This window comes from Temnothorax nylanderi, unplaced genomic scaffold (genome assembly GCF_030848795.1).
Source record: "Temnothorax nylanderi isolate EJ_2023f unplaced genomic scaffold, tnyl_v1.0 TNYL_tig1043_pilon, whole genome shotgun sequence".
NCBI classification, from domain to species: domain Eukaryota; kingdom Metazoa; phylum Arthropoda; class Insecta; order Hymenoptera; family Formicidae; genus Temnothorax; species Temnothorax nylanderi.
The window spans coordinates 1-16,347 of record NW_027250105.1 but is presented as its reverse complement, the minus strand read 5'-3'; the positions used below and the strand labels follow the sequence as shown (position 1 = coordinate 16,347).

At 43.0% G+C, this 16,347-nt stretch overlaps 3 protein-coding genes across 3 annotated transcripts; 2 read left to right on the top strand and 1 right to left on the bottom strand.

The window, feature by feature from the left end:
- Window positions 1-1,640: 1,640 nt before the first annotated feature.
- Window positions 1,641-2,852, bottom strand: LOC139786462 (uncharacterized). The gene is made up of 3 exons (XM_071725623.1): window positions 2,663-2,852; window positions 2,165-2,548; window positions 1,641-1,783 (listed from the first exon to the last, which is right to left on the bottom strand). Exons 1-3 carry the CDS (start codon window positions 2,850-2,852, stop codon window positions 1,641-1,643), a joined length of 717 nt encoding a protein of 238 aa, XP_071581724.1.
- A 5,744-nt stretch (window positions 2,853-8,596) lies between these two features.
- LOC139786460 (uncharacterized) lies at window positions 8,597-10,088 on the top strand. Its single transcript, XM_071725622.1, has 3 exons — window positions 8,597-9,245; window positions 9,331-9,668; window positions 9,828-10,088. Exons 1-3 carry the CDS (start codon window positions 8,597-8,599, stop codon window positions 10,086-10,088), a joined length of 1,248 nt encoding a protein of 415 aa, XP_071581723.1.
- Window positions 10,089-10,235: 147 nt separating this feature from the next.
- LOC139786459 (uncharacterized) lies at window positions 10,236-11,963 on the top strand. Its single transcript, XM_071725621.1, has one exon. It carries the CDS (start codon window positions 10,236-10,238, stop codon window positions 11,961-11,963), a length of 1,728 nt encoding a protein of 575 aa, XP_071581722.1.
- Window positions 11,964-16,347: the final 4,384 nt, after the last annotated feature.

Below are 16,347 nucleotides of genomic sequence, written 5' to 3'. Positions count from 1 at the left end.
GTACGACCATTTTAAGCGTCTCAGAAACCTGGTGCAGCTCGAGGTGCGTAGGGCTAAGGCCGATTATTTTCACAGGGAATTTCAGGGTATTAATGAGCCCAACCTCATCTGGAAGAAACTCAGACATTATGGCTTTTTGAGATCACACAAGGAGATGGAAAAACTTGTTTTCGACGTCGAGGAGTTAAATACCCATTTTACGGGGAATAATACTGATCCCGGCACCCGCGAGGCTTTCTACTTGGGCGAGGAGGCATATGAGGATACCAAATTTTATTGGAGGCACATTGAACCGAGAGACGTTGTAAAGGCGCTGCGTGAGAGCCGGTCGGACGCCACAGGGAGAGACGAGCTACCTCGCAGTATGATCATGAGGGCTTTACCTAGTATACTTCCTGTACTGACACATATATTTAACTTCTGTTTTTCTCATGGTGTTTTTCCGGAAATTTGGAAGCGCGCCATTATCTGTCCTATCCCCAAAGTGAAGCGCCCTGCTGAGCTTAACGATTACAGGCCGATCTCGATTCTCTGCGCTGTTTCCAAAGCATTGGAGCGCATCGTGGCCGACCAGATCGTGGAGTACCTTGAGGATCGTGATGTCTTAGACCCTTTCCAGTCAGCCTATAGAAAAGTTTACTCCACGCAGACAGCATTGATTAGAGTCCTGGACAACATCAGGTTGGCGGCGGACAAGAGGATGATTACCATCGCTGTATTTTTCGATTTCACAAAGGCTTTCGATAATGTCTGCCACCGGCTCTTGATCAGCAAGCTCAGGGATCTTGGTTTCTCTTGCTCGGTCTTGCGTTGGCTCTGTTCTTATTTGACAGATAGAACGCAGGCTGTGCGCGATCCTTCCGGTGGGCTATCGTCTGCCGGATCTGTTCGTGCGGGAGTGCCGCAGGGTTCAGTCCTGGGACCTATATTGTTCATTCTGTACTTGTTGGGCTTTGGCGGCGTGTTAAAGTACTGTAAGTACAATTTCTACGCCGATGACCTTCAAATCTATCTCCACGTGGAGCCTGGGTCTCTCTGACGCCATTGCTCGCATCAACAAGGATATTTGTCGGGTAATTAAATGGGCAATCGACAACAAGCTCACGATTAATCCCAAGAAGACGAAGGCGATGATCTTGGGGACGTCTCGGTGTGTTGGTGGCCTGGATCTGGATTCCCTGCCCTTTATCACTGTGGACGGTTCCTCTGTGCCTTACACGGACACGGTGGAGTATCTGGGTGTCACTGTCACCAGCACGCTCTCCTGGGCTGAGCAGACCACGAAAACAATCTCTCGAGTCAATTCGGCGCTCTATCAGCTCCGACTCGGCAGACATCTCCTGCCGTTTTCTCTTCGTGTTAGGCTCGTCATGGCTCTTATCTTTCCGCTTTTCGACTACTGCTGCACGGTTCAAACCAACATTACTGGAGAGCAAGACCTTTGTCTGCAAAGAGCCTTCAACAAGTGTGTCCGCTTCATTTTCAAGGCAAAATGGGATGAGCACATATCTCCTTACCTGGATAGACTTGGTTGGCTCAGAGTCGAGTCACGACGCTTGTACTTTGTACAAGTCAGGGAAACCTGACCTTCTCCGTCTTACGGAGGAGAAAACCGCAAGTTATTTTCAGTAACTTCGTGTTTAAGACTGTTTCTGCCTCGCATGACACCAGTGTGCCTCCCTTAGTCTTCCTCTGTGCCGCACGGAATTCTTTAAGCGTTCCTTCCGCTCCTCAGCCGCCGAGCTGTGGAACGACATTCCCTCTGACATCCGCAATGCCTCATCTATTAGCGATTTTAAGAGTAAATTTTACAAGCACTTACTCCTGCAGTCTAAATCGTAACTCTGGCATACCTGCGACATTTTATGTATTTGATATAATATTCATAAGCTATGTAATCTATTACTTCTATTTTCTTATCTATTCTACTCCATTCTTTCTTTTTTTTTTCTTATTGCGTTTCATTTGTACTTACGCTGACTTGTAACTTGTGTAAATTTTTGGTTTAATGTCTTTACGCTTCAGGGGACGTGTCCCAGAGCGTATAATAAATAACGCTTAATCAATCAATCAATCAATCAAATCTCTGCCCCGTACATTATAACCCCAAGCACTAAATATTTATATAATATTATCCTTCTCCTAAAGTCATCCCTGAACCTACGTTCCCCCAACCCCCATACCTGTCTCATCACTATATTTGCCTTCTTCTTTACGCTCTTAATCTGTCCACCGTCGCTTCCATTTCTCCTCAGCTCGTATCCCAAATACTTGTATTCCCTGACTTCTTCCAATCTCTTTCCTTCCCATTCCCATCCCACCTCCTTTCCTCTGCCTCCTCCTCTTTTAAAGCACATAATCTTCGACTTCTCGGTGTTCAACTGCAGTTTTTTTCTTCTTAGATATCTCTCCAGTCTCCTTATCATCTCCTTCATTCCATCCACACTTTTTGCCAGCAACACCAGATCATCTGCATATGCTAGCGTCCATATTCTTTCTGTTCCAACCCTCATGCCGCCCGCCTGTCCTGTCCTCATCTCCTCCACATCTGCGATCATTATCGAAAACAGTAGCGGACTCAGAGGGCACCCCTGCCTTACTCCTTTCTCCGTCCAGAACCAATTGGAGGTTTTTCCGCCCACTCTAACTGCATTCTTCGTACCTTCATAAATTTCCTTGGTCCTTTCTATTAAACCTTTTCTTATTCCTCTTTTCTCCATTGCTTCCCATAATACCTTCCTATCCACTCTGTCGAAGGCCGCCTTTAAGTCCACAAAGAACCCATATACCTTTCCTCCTTTCTTCCTCAATTCTCTCTTGACCACGTGCTGCAACACATATACGTTGTCCATCGTCCCTCTGCCCTTCCTAAACCCTGCTTGGGTTTCCGGCAGAATTTTCTTCTCTTCTACCTCTTTCCTTACCCTCTCTGCTAATATCCCTGCATAGATCTTGTGAATGCAAAATTATAATATAGATATAATTTAACTGATGTTCTGTATTGACTGGTTCTGATACATAATAAGAGACGTTAACGGTGAAATCTTACATAAGATTAAAATATCTGCCGCTGTTATGCCGAGGATATGTGTTACATCGACGGAGTTGGTCGAAATTATAAGTAGAAAAGCACTAACAACCTACCCCGTCACAACCAGCCCCGACCTGCCATATTTAGATATTTTGATTATTATTTAAACAAAAAAATGTTTTAAGACATTAACTGGAAGTTATTACGTTTAAAGTAAAGATTTTAAAGACAGTTAGAATTATGATATGATAACCAGATTTATAAATATAACATTTAATACATCACTGATTTATTTTACTTTTGGCTATACAAAACCAAATATATTTTCTGTTTGTGAAAATTCAAAATGCGCTACTCAGCCTAAAACAACTAATTGAAATATTATCGCAATGTTTTTGCGGAAGTACTATATTTTTTATGCAATATTATCTTTTGTCACTTTTACAATAATTGCCGTGTACCAACTTGCCCCATGTACCAACTAGTTCCGGTCTCTCCTAATTAACATGCAATAACGTTAGTTTATCGTCATAATAAGGTTTTCCATAAGTATATTTGGGAGCGTAAAATTGACTCATGTATGTCAATATATAAATTGCATCTATGCACACGAGTCAATATTTTAAAAAATTTGACTTACACCACTATGGCTTTTACCCCTCCATATGTATTACTATAGGTACAGATTTATAAATTTTGGTATTATTTTCAATTTATACTTTATGTAACACATTGTGATATTATATTGTAAGATTTAAATCTTACATTGTAAGATTTGGGATGACATTGTGTTATTCATCTATTATTTCATGTTTTAGTTAAAAATAGAAAGAATAGGGTAACTCCGGTATATACGCCGCACCTAAGGAAAACTTAATTTATTGAGTACTATTTAATATGTTTAAGGCAAATGAATTATACCAATAAAAACTTTATACTGTATACTACTATAAAAAAATTAAAAATGTATAATATTTATTCTTTGTATTTAACAAAAATAAACTTTTAGAGACCCTTGCATTTTTGCCATATATCTCATAGGGGTGGGATAAATAATATTCATAGGTGGAATATGCGCCTTATAAAAAATTACAAGTAATATTTATAAATGAGGCAATAAAATGTCATAATAAGTTATAAAATATGTGTAAAAAGTTTATTAAGGTGTAAGAATGATAAACAAATTATAAAACTGAAAAATTTTAAAACAAAAATAGACGAACGATAGATGCATTAAAGGTTATTGTTATATGATCCAAAAAAAGAAGGAAAAAGAACACAGGAGATTTCGATTTTTACAGATTGTTTGTACTGTTACGTCTTGTTGACACCACGATTTCTTTCTTTCGTGGAATCACTCATTTCATCACACAAAATAGACGGAAACCATAAAATAGCGGTTATCAATTGACGAAGCGGATGCACTCCAACTGTCATCGCTCATTAAATAGTAAATGACAAAACCTTCCAGAAGACTCGAGCCTAATAAAATAGGCAAATTATAGACTTGTTTGTCGCATTCCATCTAATTCCACGAAATAAAGCACAAAATTTCAATTATTTCAAAATTTCGTGGCATAGGTCGCAATAAATTAAAAACGCCATAAGGATCTAGGTGACCTCTCGGGTCACGGGCGGGTTGAGCTCACGCTTTTCCGTGAAACGCAGATTTGACCTAAGACCCACGCCTCGCGGCGATTGATAAAACTAAGCTTCTGGAAGGGCAAGGTGATAACGTACTCGCCAATGAATAGCCGCTAACCAGAAATTGCTCATAGGCAAGGACGATTTTTGGGTAAACTCGCCAAGGGATAGGCGGAAAACCGAAACCTACATCACGATCGGAAGAGAACTCCACTAATCAAATCAGATTAAAAAATAATCCCGCCTCCTTAATTTTGTATAAAAATAGCGACTTTGCGCACTTGGAGTCACTTCTGATCCAGCTCGAAACAGTCTATCTTTTGAAGCCGTATTCATCAGTCAGCCTTACTCTTCACTTAAACAAAAAAGAACAGATTTCTGTTGCCTCGCGGCTTAAGAATCGCGAGTCAATTCTGTGCGCGCTAAGTGCCACGAATCACCCTCGCTAGCGCCCCGCTGAGACCTGCGATCACCACCAGCGGCCGACAGAAATATATATATATATATTATATATATATATAACAAATAAAACCAACAATAATGGTAACGCGGACGTCAGAAATGAGCGGAATAGATTAGACGTTAGTTCTATTACAGTTAACGGGCGGGATGCGCTGGTACCGCATAAGAGAACAGTAGCAGAAAACTAAACTTACGCGTAATATAGAATATCGGGCAGGAGATATAACCGAATACGAAATAATCAAAGTAAACGCGAAATAATAGAGTAACTAGAAAGTAGGATCGAACGTGAAGTATCGCAAAATGGTGGTGCGTCACGCTCGGAGCGCGTGAACGCAACGTCCAAAGCCGCGTAGGGATTCTGTCGCCAAATTGACTAACGCAAGTAATAATCGTAGCGCAACGTCCCAACGCAATTATGACCGAACGCAACACACGCTATGACCAGTGATATTCTAACGCGAAGAAGGATGTGCCGAGGCACTCGGCATAACGCGGAATACTATAACTAACGCGAGGAAAAATACGGAGTTACCGCGAGTAATAATGGAATGCAAGTACCATTCGAGCGCAAATAATAAGTCAACGCGAGTAACATTCTAACGCAAATAATAAGTCAACGCGACTAACATTCTAACGCAAATAATAAGTCAACGCGAGTAACATTCTAACGCAATTAATGAGTCAACGCGAGTAACATTCTAACGCAAATAATAAGTCAACGCGAGTAACATTCTAACGCAATTAATGAGTCAACGCGAGTAACATTCTAACGCAATTAATATCGCGTGTGAAATCTAAGTCCCGACCGTACGAATTACGACGCACAATGAAACACGCGGTCGCGAACACGAAGGTCGCGAGAAATGGCGAATTCGCGATATCGGAATCCGTCATTGACGCATCTACCGTGATCTCCAGAAGCTCGCAAATTTCGGTCGCGATCCCGTGGCCACGAGACCATTCCGGTGCCCCTCGCTTTCGCTGTCGATCGCTAATTATACGCCTTGTCGGCGAGTACGCCAAATACCGAAGCACTAATCGTGGTTCCTGAGCGAGAGCGCGGCCTGGAGAGCGGTGTCGTGACTTTACACAAAATAGTACGCGAGGCAACCTCACCGTTTGTCTGCTCCCTTTCGAGGGTCCTCGCCGTCGCCAAGGATCGGGAGATTGGCACCAGAAACGAGCCGGCTCCACGGCCGGACGGGCTAGCCGAACCAAAGATATCGCGGGTCAAGAGTTTCGACGCGTCACGTTCGAGGACGATTCAAGAGTGCTGCCGAAAATTCGCTCGATAGCGGAATCGATGACGCGACCCACTCCGGCCGTACGCGGCCCCTCGGCGCGACAACGCGGGCCAATTAGAGGTGATCTCGCCGGCTCGCGACGTATCCTTGCGCAGGGCCGTCAACCACGGCTCCCGCAGGGCGCTTTAATGTCCCCTTGCTCGCGCGGCGATTTCCCGGGATCCTTCCCGGCAGCGGACGGGACGCTAGTTTTTCCGGTGCTCCTCCGTCTCGGTCCGGGGATGGTGGCCATCCACCCCGGAGTCCGGTCTGCAGCGGAGGAGGGCAGGTGAAACTTGTTCTGCCCCGGCGCCTGGGGCCCTGCTTGCTACGGGTCCGCCCGCCGCTGTATCACGCGCCGCGCGCGTGTCCTCCGGCGCTCCTTCGCGCTCGGCGGCCCGCGAGCTTCGCCAAGATCCGCTTTTCGTCGTTCGACTCCTCGCTTCGATTCTCCTGGCCTGTTCCATCCCCTGCACTCCCTCGTAGAAAATCCGTATCTCGTCTCGGTGAGGCGCCGCGCAGTATACAAAAATAAAGATATAAAGGGATCAGAAAATATTAACGCGCTTAATTATGCCCCTGGAGATCTCGCATCGACTCTTTGGACCGTCCTCGGGCGCGAAACCCGCGCCTTGTGACGGCGGCGGGGCGCTGCCACGATGCAGCAAAACTGCAACGTCACAGTACATATGTATATATATATATATATATATATATATATATATGTATATATATATAAATACCTATAAGTCGTATTATAATAGCCATTCTATTCCTATTTCGAATAATCTTAGCGTTCTCCGCTCAAGATTCTTATAACTCCTCTTGAAATTGCTCTAGCATTACTCTTGCTCAGAGTAATTACCGGATCTTTTACCTTAGCGACAACACGCTCAAGGCACTTCTATACCTATCCGCAATTCTGCTTCATACGACCCACCTGTAATTCCTCAAGCATTATTTGCTCAGAGGATTTTCAGTTTCCTTATCCTAGCGATATTCGCTCAGGACCTCTCAATACTCCCGCTTAATTACTGTTTATGGTTGTGAGAATAAATTTAGTTCTAATGGAAGCTCAGAGATAGCGCTGCGAGAGCTATCGAGGCGGAAGCCGCGCAAGGAGGAGGCAGAGAGTTATTAGACATGGCGGCAGCCACACGCACGCGGAATTTTGTAACGAAATAGTTATTGCAGTAAAACCATTGTAAAAATCGTCAGATAGTGTTCTTTACATTATTCATCCCCCAACAACATTGGCGCCCAACGTGGGGCTAGATATTGGGTAAGTGAATCGCTAATAATCCTTTTCTTGTCCTCAGGTATTCCTGTTATTTTTCGCATACAAAATGGCAGAGTACAAGCAGTTAAAAGCAAAGCGTGCTACTATAAAAGGAAAAGTCACTCGTGTGCTGACATATTTTGAGTCACCGGAAGAAAAGTCGGCAGCAGATGCGCAAATCAGGCTAGCAAAGCTCGAAGACTGTTGGACAGCTTTCGAAGAAATACAAACGGAAATCGAAACGATGTCGATAGAAGACGATGAAACGTTCGCACAGCAATTGTTGGACGGCGAAGCGGAAAGAAAAGTGTTCGAGGCGAGCTATTATAAAGCAGCAGGAAAAGCTCAGGCAATTATCGATCAAGATCGAATGCAAAATCGGCAGGGTCTGAACGCCGCGCAGGATATGGCAAATGGATCGCCTATCGGACCAATCGTTCAGGAAATGCCGAGGCAAAGGCCGAAGCTACCCGAAATAAAACTCCCAGAGTTTAGCGGCGAGTTTACGAAATGGATGTTCTTCAAAGATAGCTTTGAAATGACGATTCATGAAGAGCGAGATCTCACTCCGATGCAAAAGCACCAGTATTTGGTCGGTGTACTCAAAGGCGAAGCACTAAAAGTAATAAAAGGATACAGGATCTCGAACGAGAATTACGAGCATGCATGGAGGCTTTTAAAGGATACATATGACAAAGGGTCACACTAGCTGTCACGGCGCAGGAATGTAAGTACTGCAAGGGAACTCACTCAATCTACAAATGTGAAGAGTTGCAAAAACTATCGCCAGTCGACAGAAAGAAGGAAATCGTTAGCAAAAGGCTATGTATTAATTGTCTCGGAGAAGGGCATATTGCAAGAGATTGCAAATCAACTTCATGTAAGAAATGCTCTATGCGTCATAACACTTTGTTGCACAGAGATACAGAGTCGCAGACGAAAGCGGAAAGTGAACCGGACACAACGGCAGTGGTCACGTACTGTACAGATGAATCCATTGAAAAGTCAAGATCATCAAAAAAGATCGAAGACGAAGAATACATAACGAATATTCATTGCGTCCATAAGCCGACATCGAGCATCATTCTTTCAACAGCACGGGTGCAGGCTTACGACATAGACGGAAATCCTCAGATATGTCAAGTACTGTTGGATCCAGGGTCGCAGTCGAACCTGATAACGGAAAGTTTCGCAAGACAGCTGAAATTGAGGCATAAAACGGAACATCGACCCATCAGCGGTATAAATCTAGCAAAGACGAACGCCAGCAAGGTAGTCACAGTTCGAATAGAATCACTTCAAGAGGACTTCTCGACGAATCTTGAATGCTTGATGCTGCCAAACATTACGGAGCAGTTACCACAAAGTCAAATCGACGTAACGCAGATAGCAATGCCGAAGAGCATACGCTTAGCAGACCCAGTGTTTGACAAACCTGGTCAAATAAATCTACTAGTAGGAGCAGGATTTTATTGGAAGATCCTCGTAGGCAACCCAAAAAATCAAGTTCCTGGACAACCAGCTCTACAAAATACGCGCTTAGGTTGGATAATCGGAGGTGAAATACTTGGAAAGCAATCGAAATCATCAATGGCGCATTTATCAATCACAAATGATGTGCTGAGCAGACAAATCGAACGATTTTGGAAGCAGGAAGAGTTTCCGAAAATCCCTCAATACCAAAGAAGAAAAGTATTGCGAGGAATACTTTGTGAATACAGTCAAGCGAGAGCCAGACGGTCGATTCATTGTGCGACTACCGCAGCGATCGGATGTCATTCTAGGAGATTCGAAGGAGCAGGCATATCGACGGTTATTGTCGCTCGAACGAAGATTCTCAAAGGATCCAGAACTTCAGAAGAAGTATGTCAAATTCATGGATGACTATCTAAAGCAAGGTCACATGTCCGTATTAACGGACGAAGAAATTCAAGGATCGGAAGGTTACGTACTTCCTCACCAGGCGGTAATACGACCAGATAGTGTCACTACCAAATTGCGTGTTGTTTTTTATGCGTCTGCCAAGACAACACTCGGTACATCACTGAATGACAAGCTCATTCCAGGACCGAACTTGCAACAGGATTTAGTCTATATAATCCTGCGATTCAGAATCTATGTGTAGGTAATAACGGCGGACGTGGCCATGATGTACAGGCAGATTTTGGTGGCCAAGGTAGATCGTGTATTTCAGCGCATACTATGGAGAAAAAGTCCGAGCGAACTCGTTAAGTTATGTGAGCTAAACACTGTGACCTACGGCCAGGCAGATGCGGCTTTTCTAGCCATTAGCTGTCTGAGGCAGTTAGCTGCAGAAGCAAAAGATTTGCCACTCGCGACAAAAGCATTAGAAGAAGAAACCTACATGGACGATGTCCAAACATGAGCTGACACAATGGAAGAAGCAATCGAGATGCAAAGACAACTGTCCGAGTTACTAGCACGAGGACAATTCTATCTTCGAAAATGGAGAGCTAATGATTCGAGAATACTGTAACATCTCAGCGAGGCATGCAAAACTGATAAGCTGCTGATGTTAGACAAGGAAGGAGCCCAAAAAACTCTAAGCTTGTTCTGGAATGCGGCAGAAGACTGCCTGCAATATAAGGTAGAGATCGAGGAAGCAAAGGTCACAACGAAGCGTACTTTACTCTCGAAGATCTCGCAAGTATTCGATCCGGTGGGATTGATAGCGCCGCTACTCATTAACGGCAAGTGCATCATGCAACGATTATGGCTGCTTGAAATTGGTTGGGATCAAACTCTTCCGCCGGAGTTTCTATCGACTTGGGAAAAGTACTACACTTCCTTGCCAAGAGTCAATGAATTACGCATACCGAGAAACGTCATACCTGCTAATTCATCAGAGAAGTTCGATATTTTTGGATTCGGAGACGCGTCCGAAAAGGCCTACGGTGCTTGCTTGTACGCTGTAAGCATAGACAAATCGGGAAAAGTCCAATCTCATCTCATCTGCGCGAAGTCCAAAGTAGCTCCGTTGAAAACTATATCCCTGCCACGTTTGGAGCTAGAAGCTGCGCTATTATTATATAATCTTTATCATACTGCAAAGAAGGCTTACGGCGCTCATATTCGTAGTGTGCGACTATGGAGCGACAATACCATAGTCCTCGGTTGGATCAATACTCCACCCAACGTGTTAAAAACATTCGTGGCTAATCGCATATCGAAAATCCAACTGCTAACGAAGAGTATAAAATGGTACCACGTGCCCTCTGAAGATAATCCGGCAGATATGCTGTCGCGAGGAATTGAAGTTGACCGATTAATCGAAGATAAGCTGTGGTGGCATGGGCCTCAGTGGATGACGGTAGAAAATCAGTGGCCGAAAAACATGAAGACACCTGATACGGCACTACCGGAGATGAAACCAGTAACTGTAGCATTGGTGACAACTACAGCAGAGAAGATTCTCGAGAGATTCTCTTCTTATAGCAAACTGCAAAGAGTTATCGCTTACTGTCTTCGATGGAGAAGCAGCAGTCAAGCAGGTCCAAGAAATCGCCCTGTCACTGTGGAAGAACTAAGAAATGCCGAAAAAATCATAGCAAGAATAGTGCAACGAGAGGCATTCCCGCAAGAGGTTCGAGACTTAGAAAACGGTCAAGAAGTACATCGCAAAAGTAAATTGAGACCATTAAACCCCTTTCTAGACAAAGAAGGATTGATTCGCATTGGCGGTAGGCTCCGACATGCAGCTATGTCCGAAAATCAAAAGCATCAGATTATTCTACCCGCTAAGCATTTTGTTACGAATTTGATAATGAAGAGTGAACACATACGTTTACACCACTGCCCACCTACTCAGTTATTGAGTGCTGTACGATACAGGTTCTGGCCGTTAAGCGGTCTAAGGGTGGCTCGAAAGGTAATAAAGGCTTGTCTGCCTTGCTATCGTTTCAGACCGACGTTCCCTGAAGTAAAAATGGGAGATCTACCAGCTCAGCGAGTTAGCGGATTCTCGCGCCCGTTCGTGACTACCGGCGTAGACTATGCCGGCCCCCTCCAAATCCGAGAAAGCCGACGGCGTGGAAGAGTTCACGTATCCAAGGGCTACGTAGCAGTATTCACGTGCTTTAGTACAAAAGCCGCGCATCTAGAATTAGTGACCGATCTCACCACTGAAGCGTTCATCGCAGCTTTACGAAGATTCACCGCGCGAAGAGGGATCTGTTCGCAGCTCTTTTCCGACAATGCAACGAATTTTGTTGGTGCGGCTCGGGAGCTGAAAGAAATCTAGGAGCTTCTAGAGAAGGAAAAGGTTGAGATAGAGACTTATCTCGCGAGTCAATGTATAAAATGGCATTTCATTCCGCCCCGAACTCCAAATTTCGGTGGTTTATGGGAGGCGGCGGTGAAAGCCTTAAAGCGTCATCTCTACACACTGACGCAAGGCTTGACGCTTACTTACGAAGAATATAACACGCTTTTAACTGAAATAGAAGCCATTCTAAATTCCAGACTCCTGACTCCTCTGTCGAGTGATCCAGCGGATCTGTCAGTCCTCACTCCTTCCCATTTCCTTATTGGCGATTCTCTAATACAGCCCGTTCAGCAAGATTGGACCGAAACTCCAGATAATAAACTATCGAGATGGCAACACTTGCAAAAGCTTCGTCAAAAAGTTTGGCTTCGATGGCAAACGGAGTATCTACAAGAACTACAGAAACGAGACAAATGGACCAAAGAAGGAGACAACATCACGCTTAATACCTTAGTATTGCTCAAGGAGGATCACTTATCCCCTCTAAGGTGGATGCTTGGGAGAGTTGTCGAACTCCACCCTGGACCAAATAATATTGTACGAGTTGTAAAGATGCGGACTCATAGCGGCACTTTTAAGCGATCCGTCCGAAATTTATGTCCGATTCCCCAGGATGGATTATCGCTGGATTGATTATATCTATGGAACGCCTTGTGCTAAATCGCACTATAATTATCACCATTCGGGTAAAGAATGTAAGATCATTCCTTTTTTAGTTAGCCGAAATGGCCAGCTTAATTTATTTTTGTTCGGAAAAATTGCATTATAATGCAATAGCGTTTTGTTTCAGCGAAATAATATTTTTTCTTTGCTCCGATTTTAAGTTCTTAGGTTTAGTTATCTTTAGGTTTATCTATAGTTTAAGGCTTGTATAATTAACTCGTCTATTTTCAGAGTATTCAACGACAATATAATTTGCTATCTGACTTTAAAGTGGTTGTGAATTTAAGGCTGACTCCCTGGCGGATTTGAGATTGACTTCCTTGTTGAAAAAGGTTTCAAGGGAGGCGGAATGTTCATGGTTGTGAGAATAAATTTAGTTCTAATGGAAGCTCAGAGATAGCACTGCGAGAGCTATCGAGGCGCAAGCCGTGCAAGGAGGAGGCAGAGAGTTATTAGACATGGCGGCAGCCACACGCACGCGGAATTTTGTAACGAAATAATTATCGCAGTAAAACCATTGTAAAAATCGTCAGATAGTGTTCCTTACATTATTTATCCCCCAACAACAATTACTTTAGCGTTATTCGCTCAAAGTAATTAAAAATCCTTTTGTCCTAGCAATATTTGCTCAGGACCTCCGGTCAATTCTAAATTCCCGGTCAATTACCTTAGCGTTATTCGCTCAAGATAATTCGCTCACGATCTCCTATCAATCCGCTGTTCCTCCTTAAAGTTATTCTCCCGCCTAGTTGCTTTAGCGATTATCCGCTCAGAGTAATTAAGGATCCTTTTCCTATATAGATGGCATGGAAACATAGAGCAGGCAAGAAGGGGAGAGAACGCATTCTGCAATATTGTTAAACGGACCTACCCGACTCTTCCATATAAAATGTATAATAACCATTTACATAAAGTTTCCTTTGTTTTTATATATATGTATACATATTTTACACAAACATCTAGCTTGTAATTATTTTATTTTTATACATTATTTCTATACTTCCGCACAACCCACACTCACTCTCAGAAAGCAAATGTAAAATTTAATAATTAACTTACCAAATGTATTCTGTTGGGCAGGATATCGATTTGCTATAGATTCTCCCCTTTAAAATCTTGCTCGATCACCTCCGGACTTATGTCATACCCGCGGCTTCTCTACACCTACACACCACACTCACACGTACTTATATAATATAATGATTTTTCAATTTTGTTCTTTTCTTGTAATAAATGCACAATAATTTTAAAATAATATTGACTTCCCATTATTTAATTTAAGACCTCACTTTTCACTAACTCTCTAAATCGTACAAGGTCCGATCCCCGGTAATAGGGATATTATATCCTTGACCGAAAATAGGACCGCGAGTGCACGAAAACTCTCAGTAGGCGTAATAGCGTCCCTTCTGGACGTTGACCCACGACTGGAGTTTTCCCGAAAAGTGCATTCGACTCGAGGCACGCGCTCTTCTAGTGTAAACCCGAGATAACATAAGATCTCGTTACGTCTTCCCATACCCCCTCCCTTGCCTTTCCTTCGCTATCCTTCAAACCAATATTCGTAAATTCCAGGGTTCTGACGTAACAGTATTATGGCATAAATTTCGCACGGTAAAAATGCCATATATCCCAAACAGGTTGAATATACAAGATATCAAGCTAAACAAAGAATACAAGAGCTATGCACTTGTATTTTGCTGTATTACATCCTTTACTATCCCTCTACTTATGTATCATGAAATAACCATCAAATCTTTTGCATTTCTTACAGTAATCATTTTACGTAGTCGTAATATATGATCGCGCTACTTACTACATTGAAAAATCGATTCAACTGACGACGGTTTCGTTAATATTAACAGTAAAGAACTGAAATTACAACACAATACTAATGTGGCATAAAGGCACGTAACAGAATAATTTCGAGCAAATACCTTCATTCCTTCTATTTTTCTGACTTCTGCGGCGTAAATCCCCGCGCGGCGTAAATACCGGAGTTACCCTAGATTTAAAAGTCATATATTGAAGATATTCTTAAAAGACTGTTTTATTTTAAATGTTATCAAAATATATATTATAAAATAATGTAGGGGAGACCGGGGCCTAACCGTCAGTTTTTTTTCGGTGCCGATTTTTAACAAGAAAATAAATAATTTTAGTTAAATGTGGTATACCACTGTAAAGAGTGAACCTTTAGCTACAAAATTTATATAGGAAATTTTTATCTACGTCGCTTTGTTTAACCGGTATAGAGCAAAAACGACAACGGTGGAAAAATTGAAATCTCAAAAATGCCGGGGTTTAACCGTCACACTGCATTTTCAATACATATACGTACATCTAATCCTGAAAAATGATAGGATACATCTTAATAATTGTTTTTTAAGAGAAAAATATAAAAATTTATTCAAAATTTTTATGCGAAACATTATTAAAAAATAGTTACGAGGGTTCCTCTTTCCGCAGAAGTCACTCGCCCGACTTGTTTCACTCCTCGACGTCCGATGACTCTATTCGGTGTCTGAACGGTTGTAATTCCCGTCTCATCCATATTCCATATGCAGTGAGCCTGGAAATGCCCGAGAATGCCTTGAAAATGCACCCGGACTGCTTACTGACGGATTAACCCCAAACACAAGTTTCAGGTTTGATCGCCCACGAAATATTAGACATCAACGATAATGAAAAAACTACACTGGATTCGTGTTCAGCATGCATTACTCTTTATAATCACGTTCCTCGAGATTTGGAGAGCAAATATTATTGCAAATATTACAAAATTTCCACGCGCAGAAAATGTAACTTTCACCTTCCGAAAACACGTTTGCCCTCGTAAAAATCATAACACGGCAGGTAACCTGCCGAAACTCCGTTGGTCACATGGGTACCATAAGCAGCGTTTACAATGTTAATAGCGAGTTCGCACAATATACAGGTTCCGAGATATTTGATTTGACGGTTCAACCCCGGCGACGGTTAGGCCCCGGTCTCCCCTATTAGATAAAATTAAATAAATATATTGGTAAAATAATGATGCTCTATTACAACTTTATTTAACACTTCCCACACAGCACAAAGAGCTGCCGGGGAGCTCCTGAGGAGCTCATAAAAATTTTCATAAGCTTTATTTAAACTTCAAAAGAACTTGCACGTAGCTCCCCGGGAGTTCCTATGTCTGCTTTTGAGAGCTCCCTGAGAGCTTTATTTAAGCTCGCAGGGAGTTCAGAAATCATGTTTTAAGAGCTCCCTGCGAGTTTCAAAGTAGAGTTTTCGGGAAGCTTCCATATAAGCTCCCCGGGAGCTCGTATGTCTACTATTGCGAGCTCCCTGGAAGCAGCGACATAGTTCGCATAAAGTTTCATTTGCGAGAAAGAACACAGGCAGCCCCGTGTAAAGGGGGGGACGAAAGGGGCCTAGGCCCCGGGCGCCGGTGTCAGGGGGGCGCCAAAAGCCAACAAGTACTTAACTAAAGTAAAAAAATAAAAATATACATTATTTTCGTTTTTTCGTAAGATTACATGTAATTCGCACATGCGCCAAATAAGGATACAAATTCGCACACGATCGACTTTTGTCGCTCTCTCTCTCTCTCTCTCTCTCTCTCTCCTCTCTCTCTCTCTCTCTCTCTCTCTCTCCTCTCTCTCTCTCTCTCTCTCTCTCTCTCTCTCTCTCTCTCTCCTCTCTCCTCTCTCTC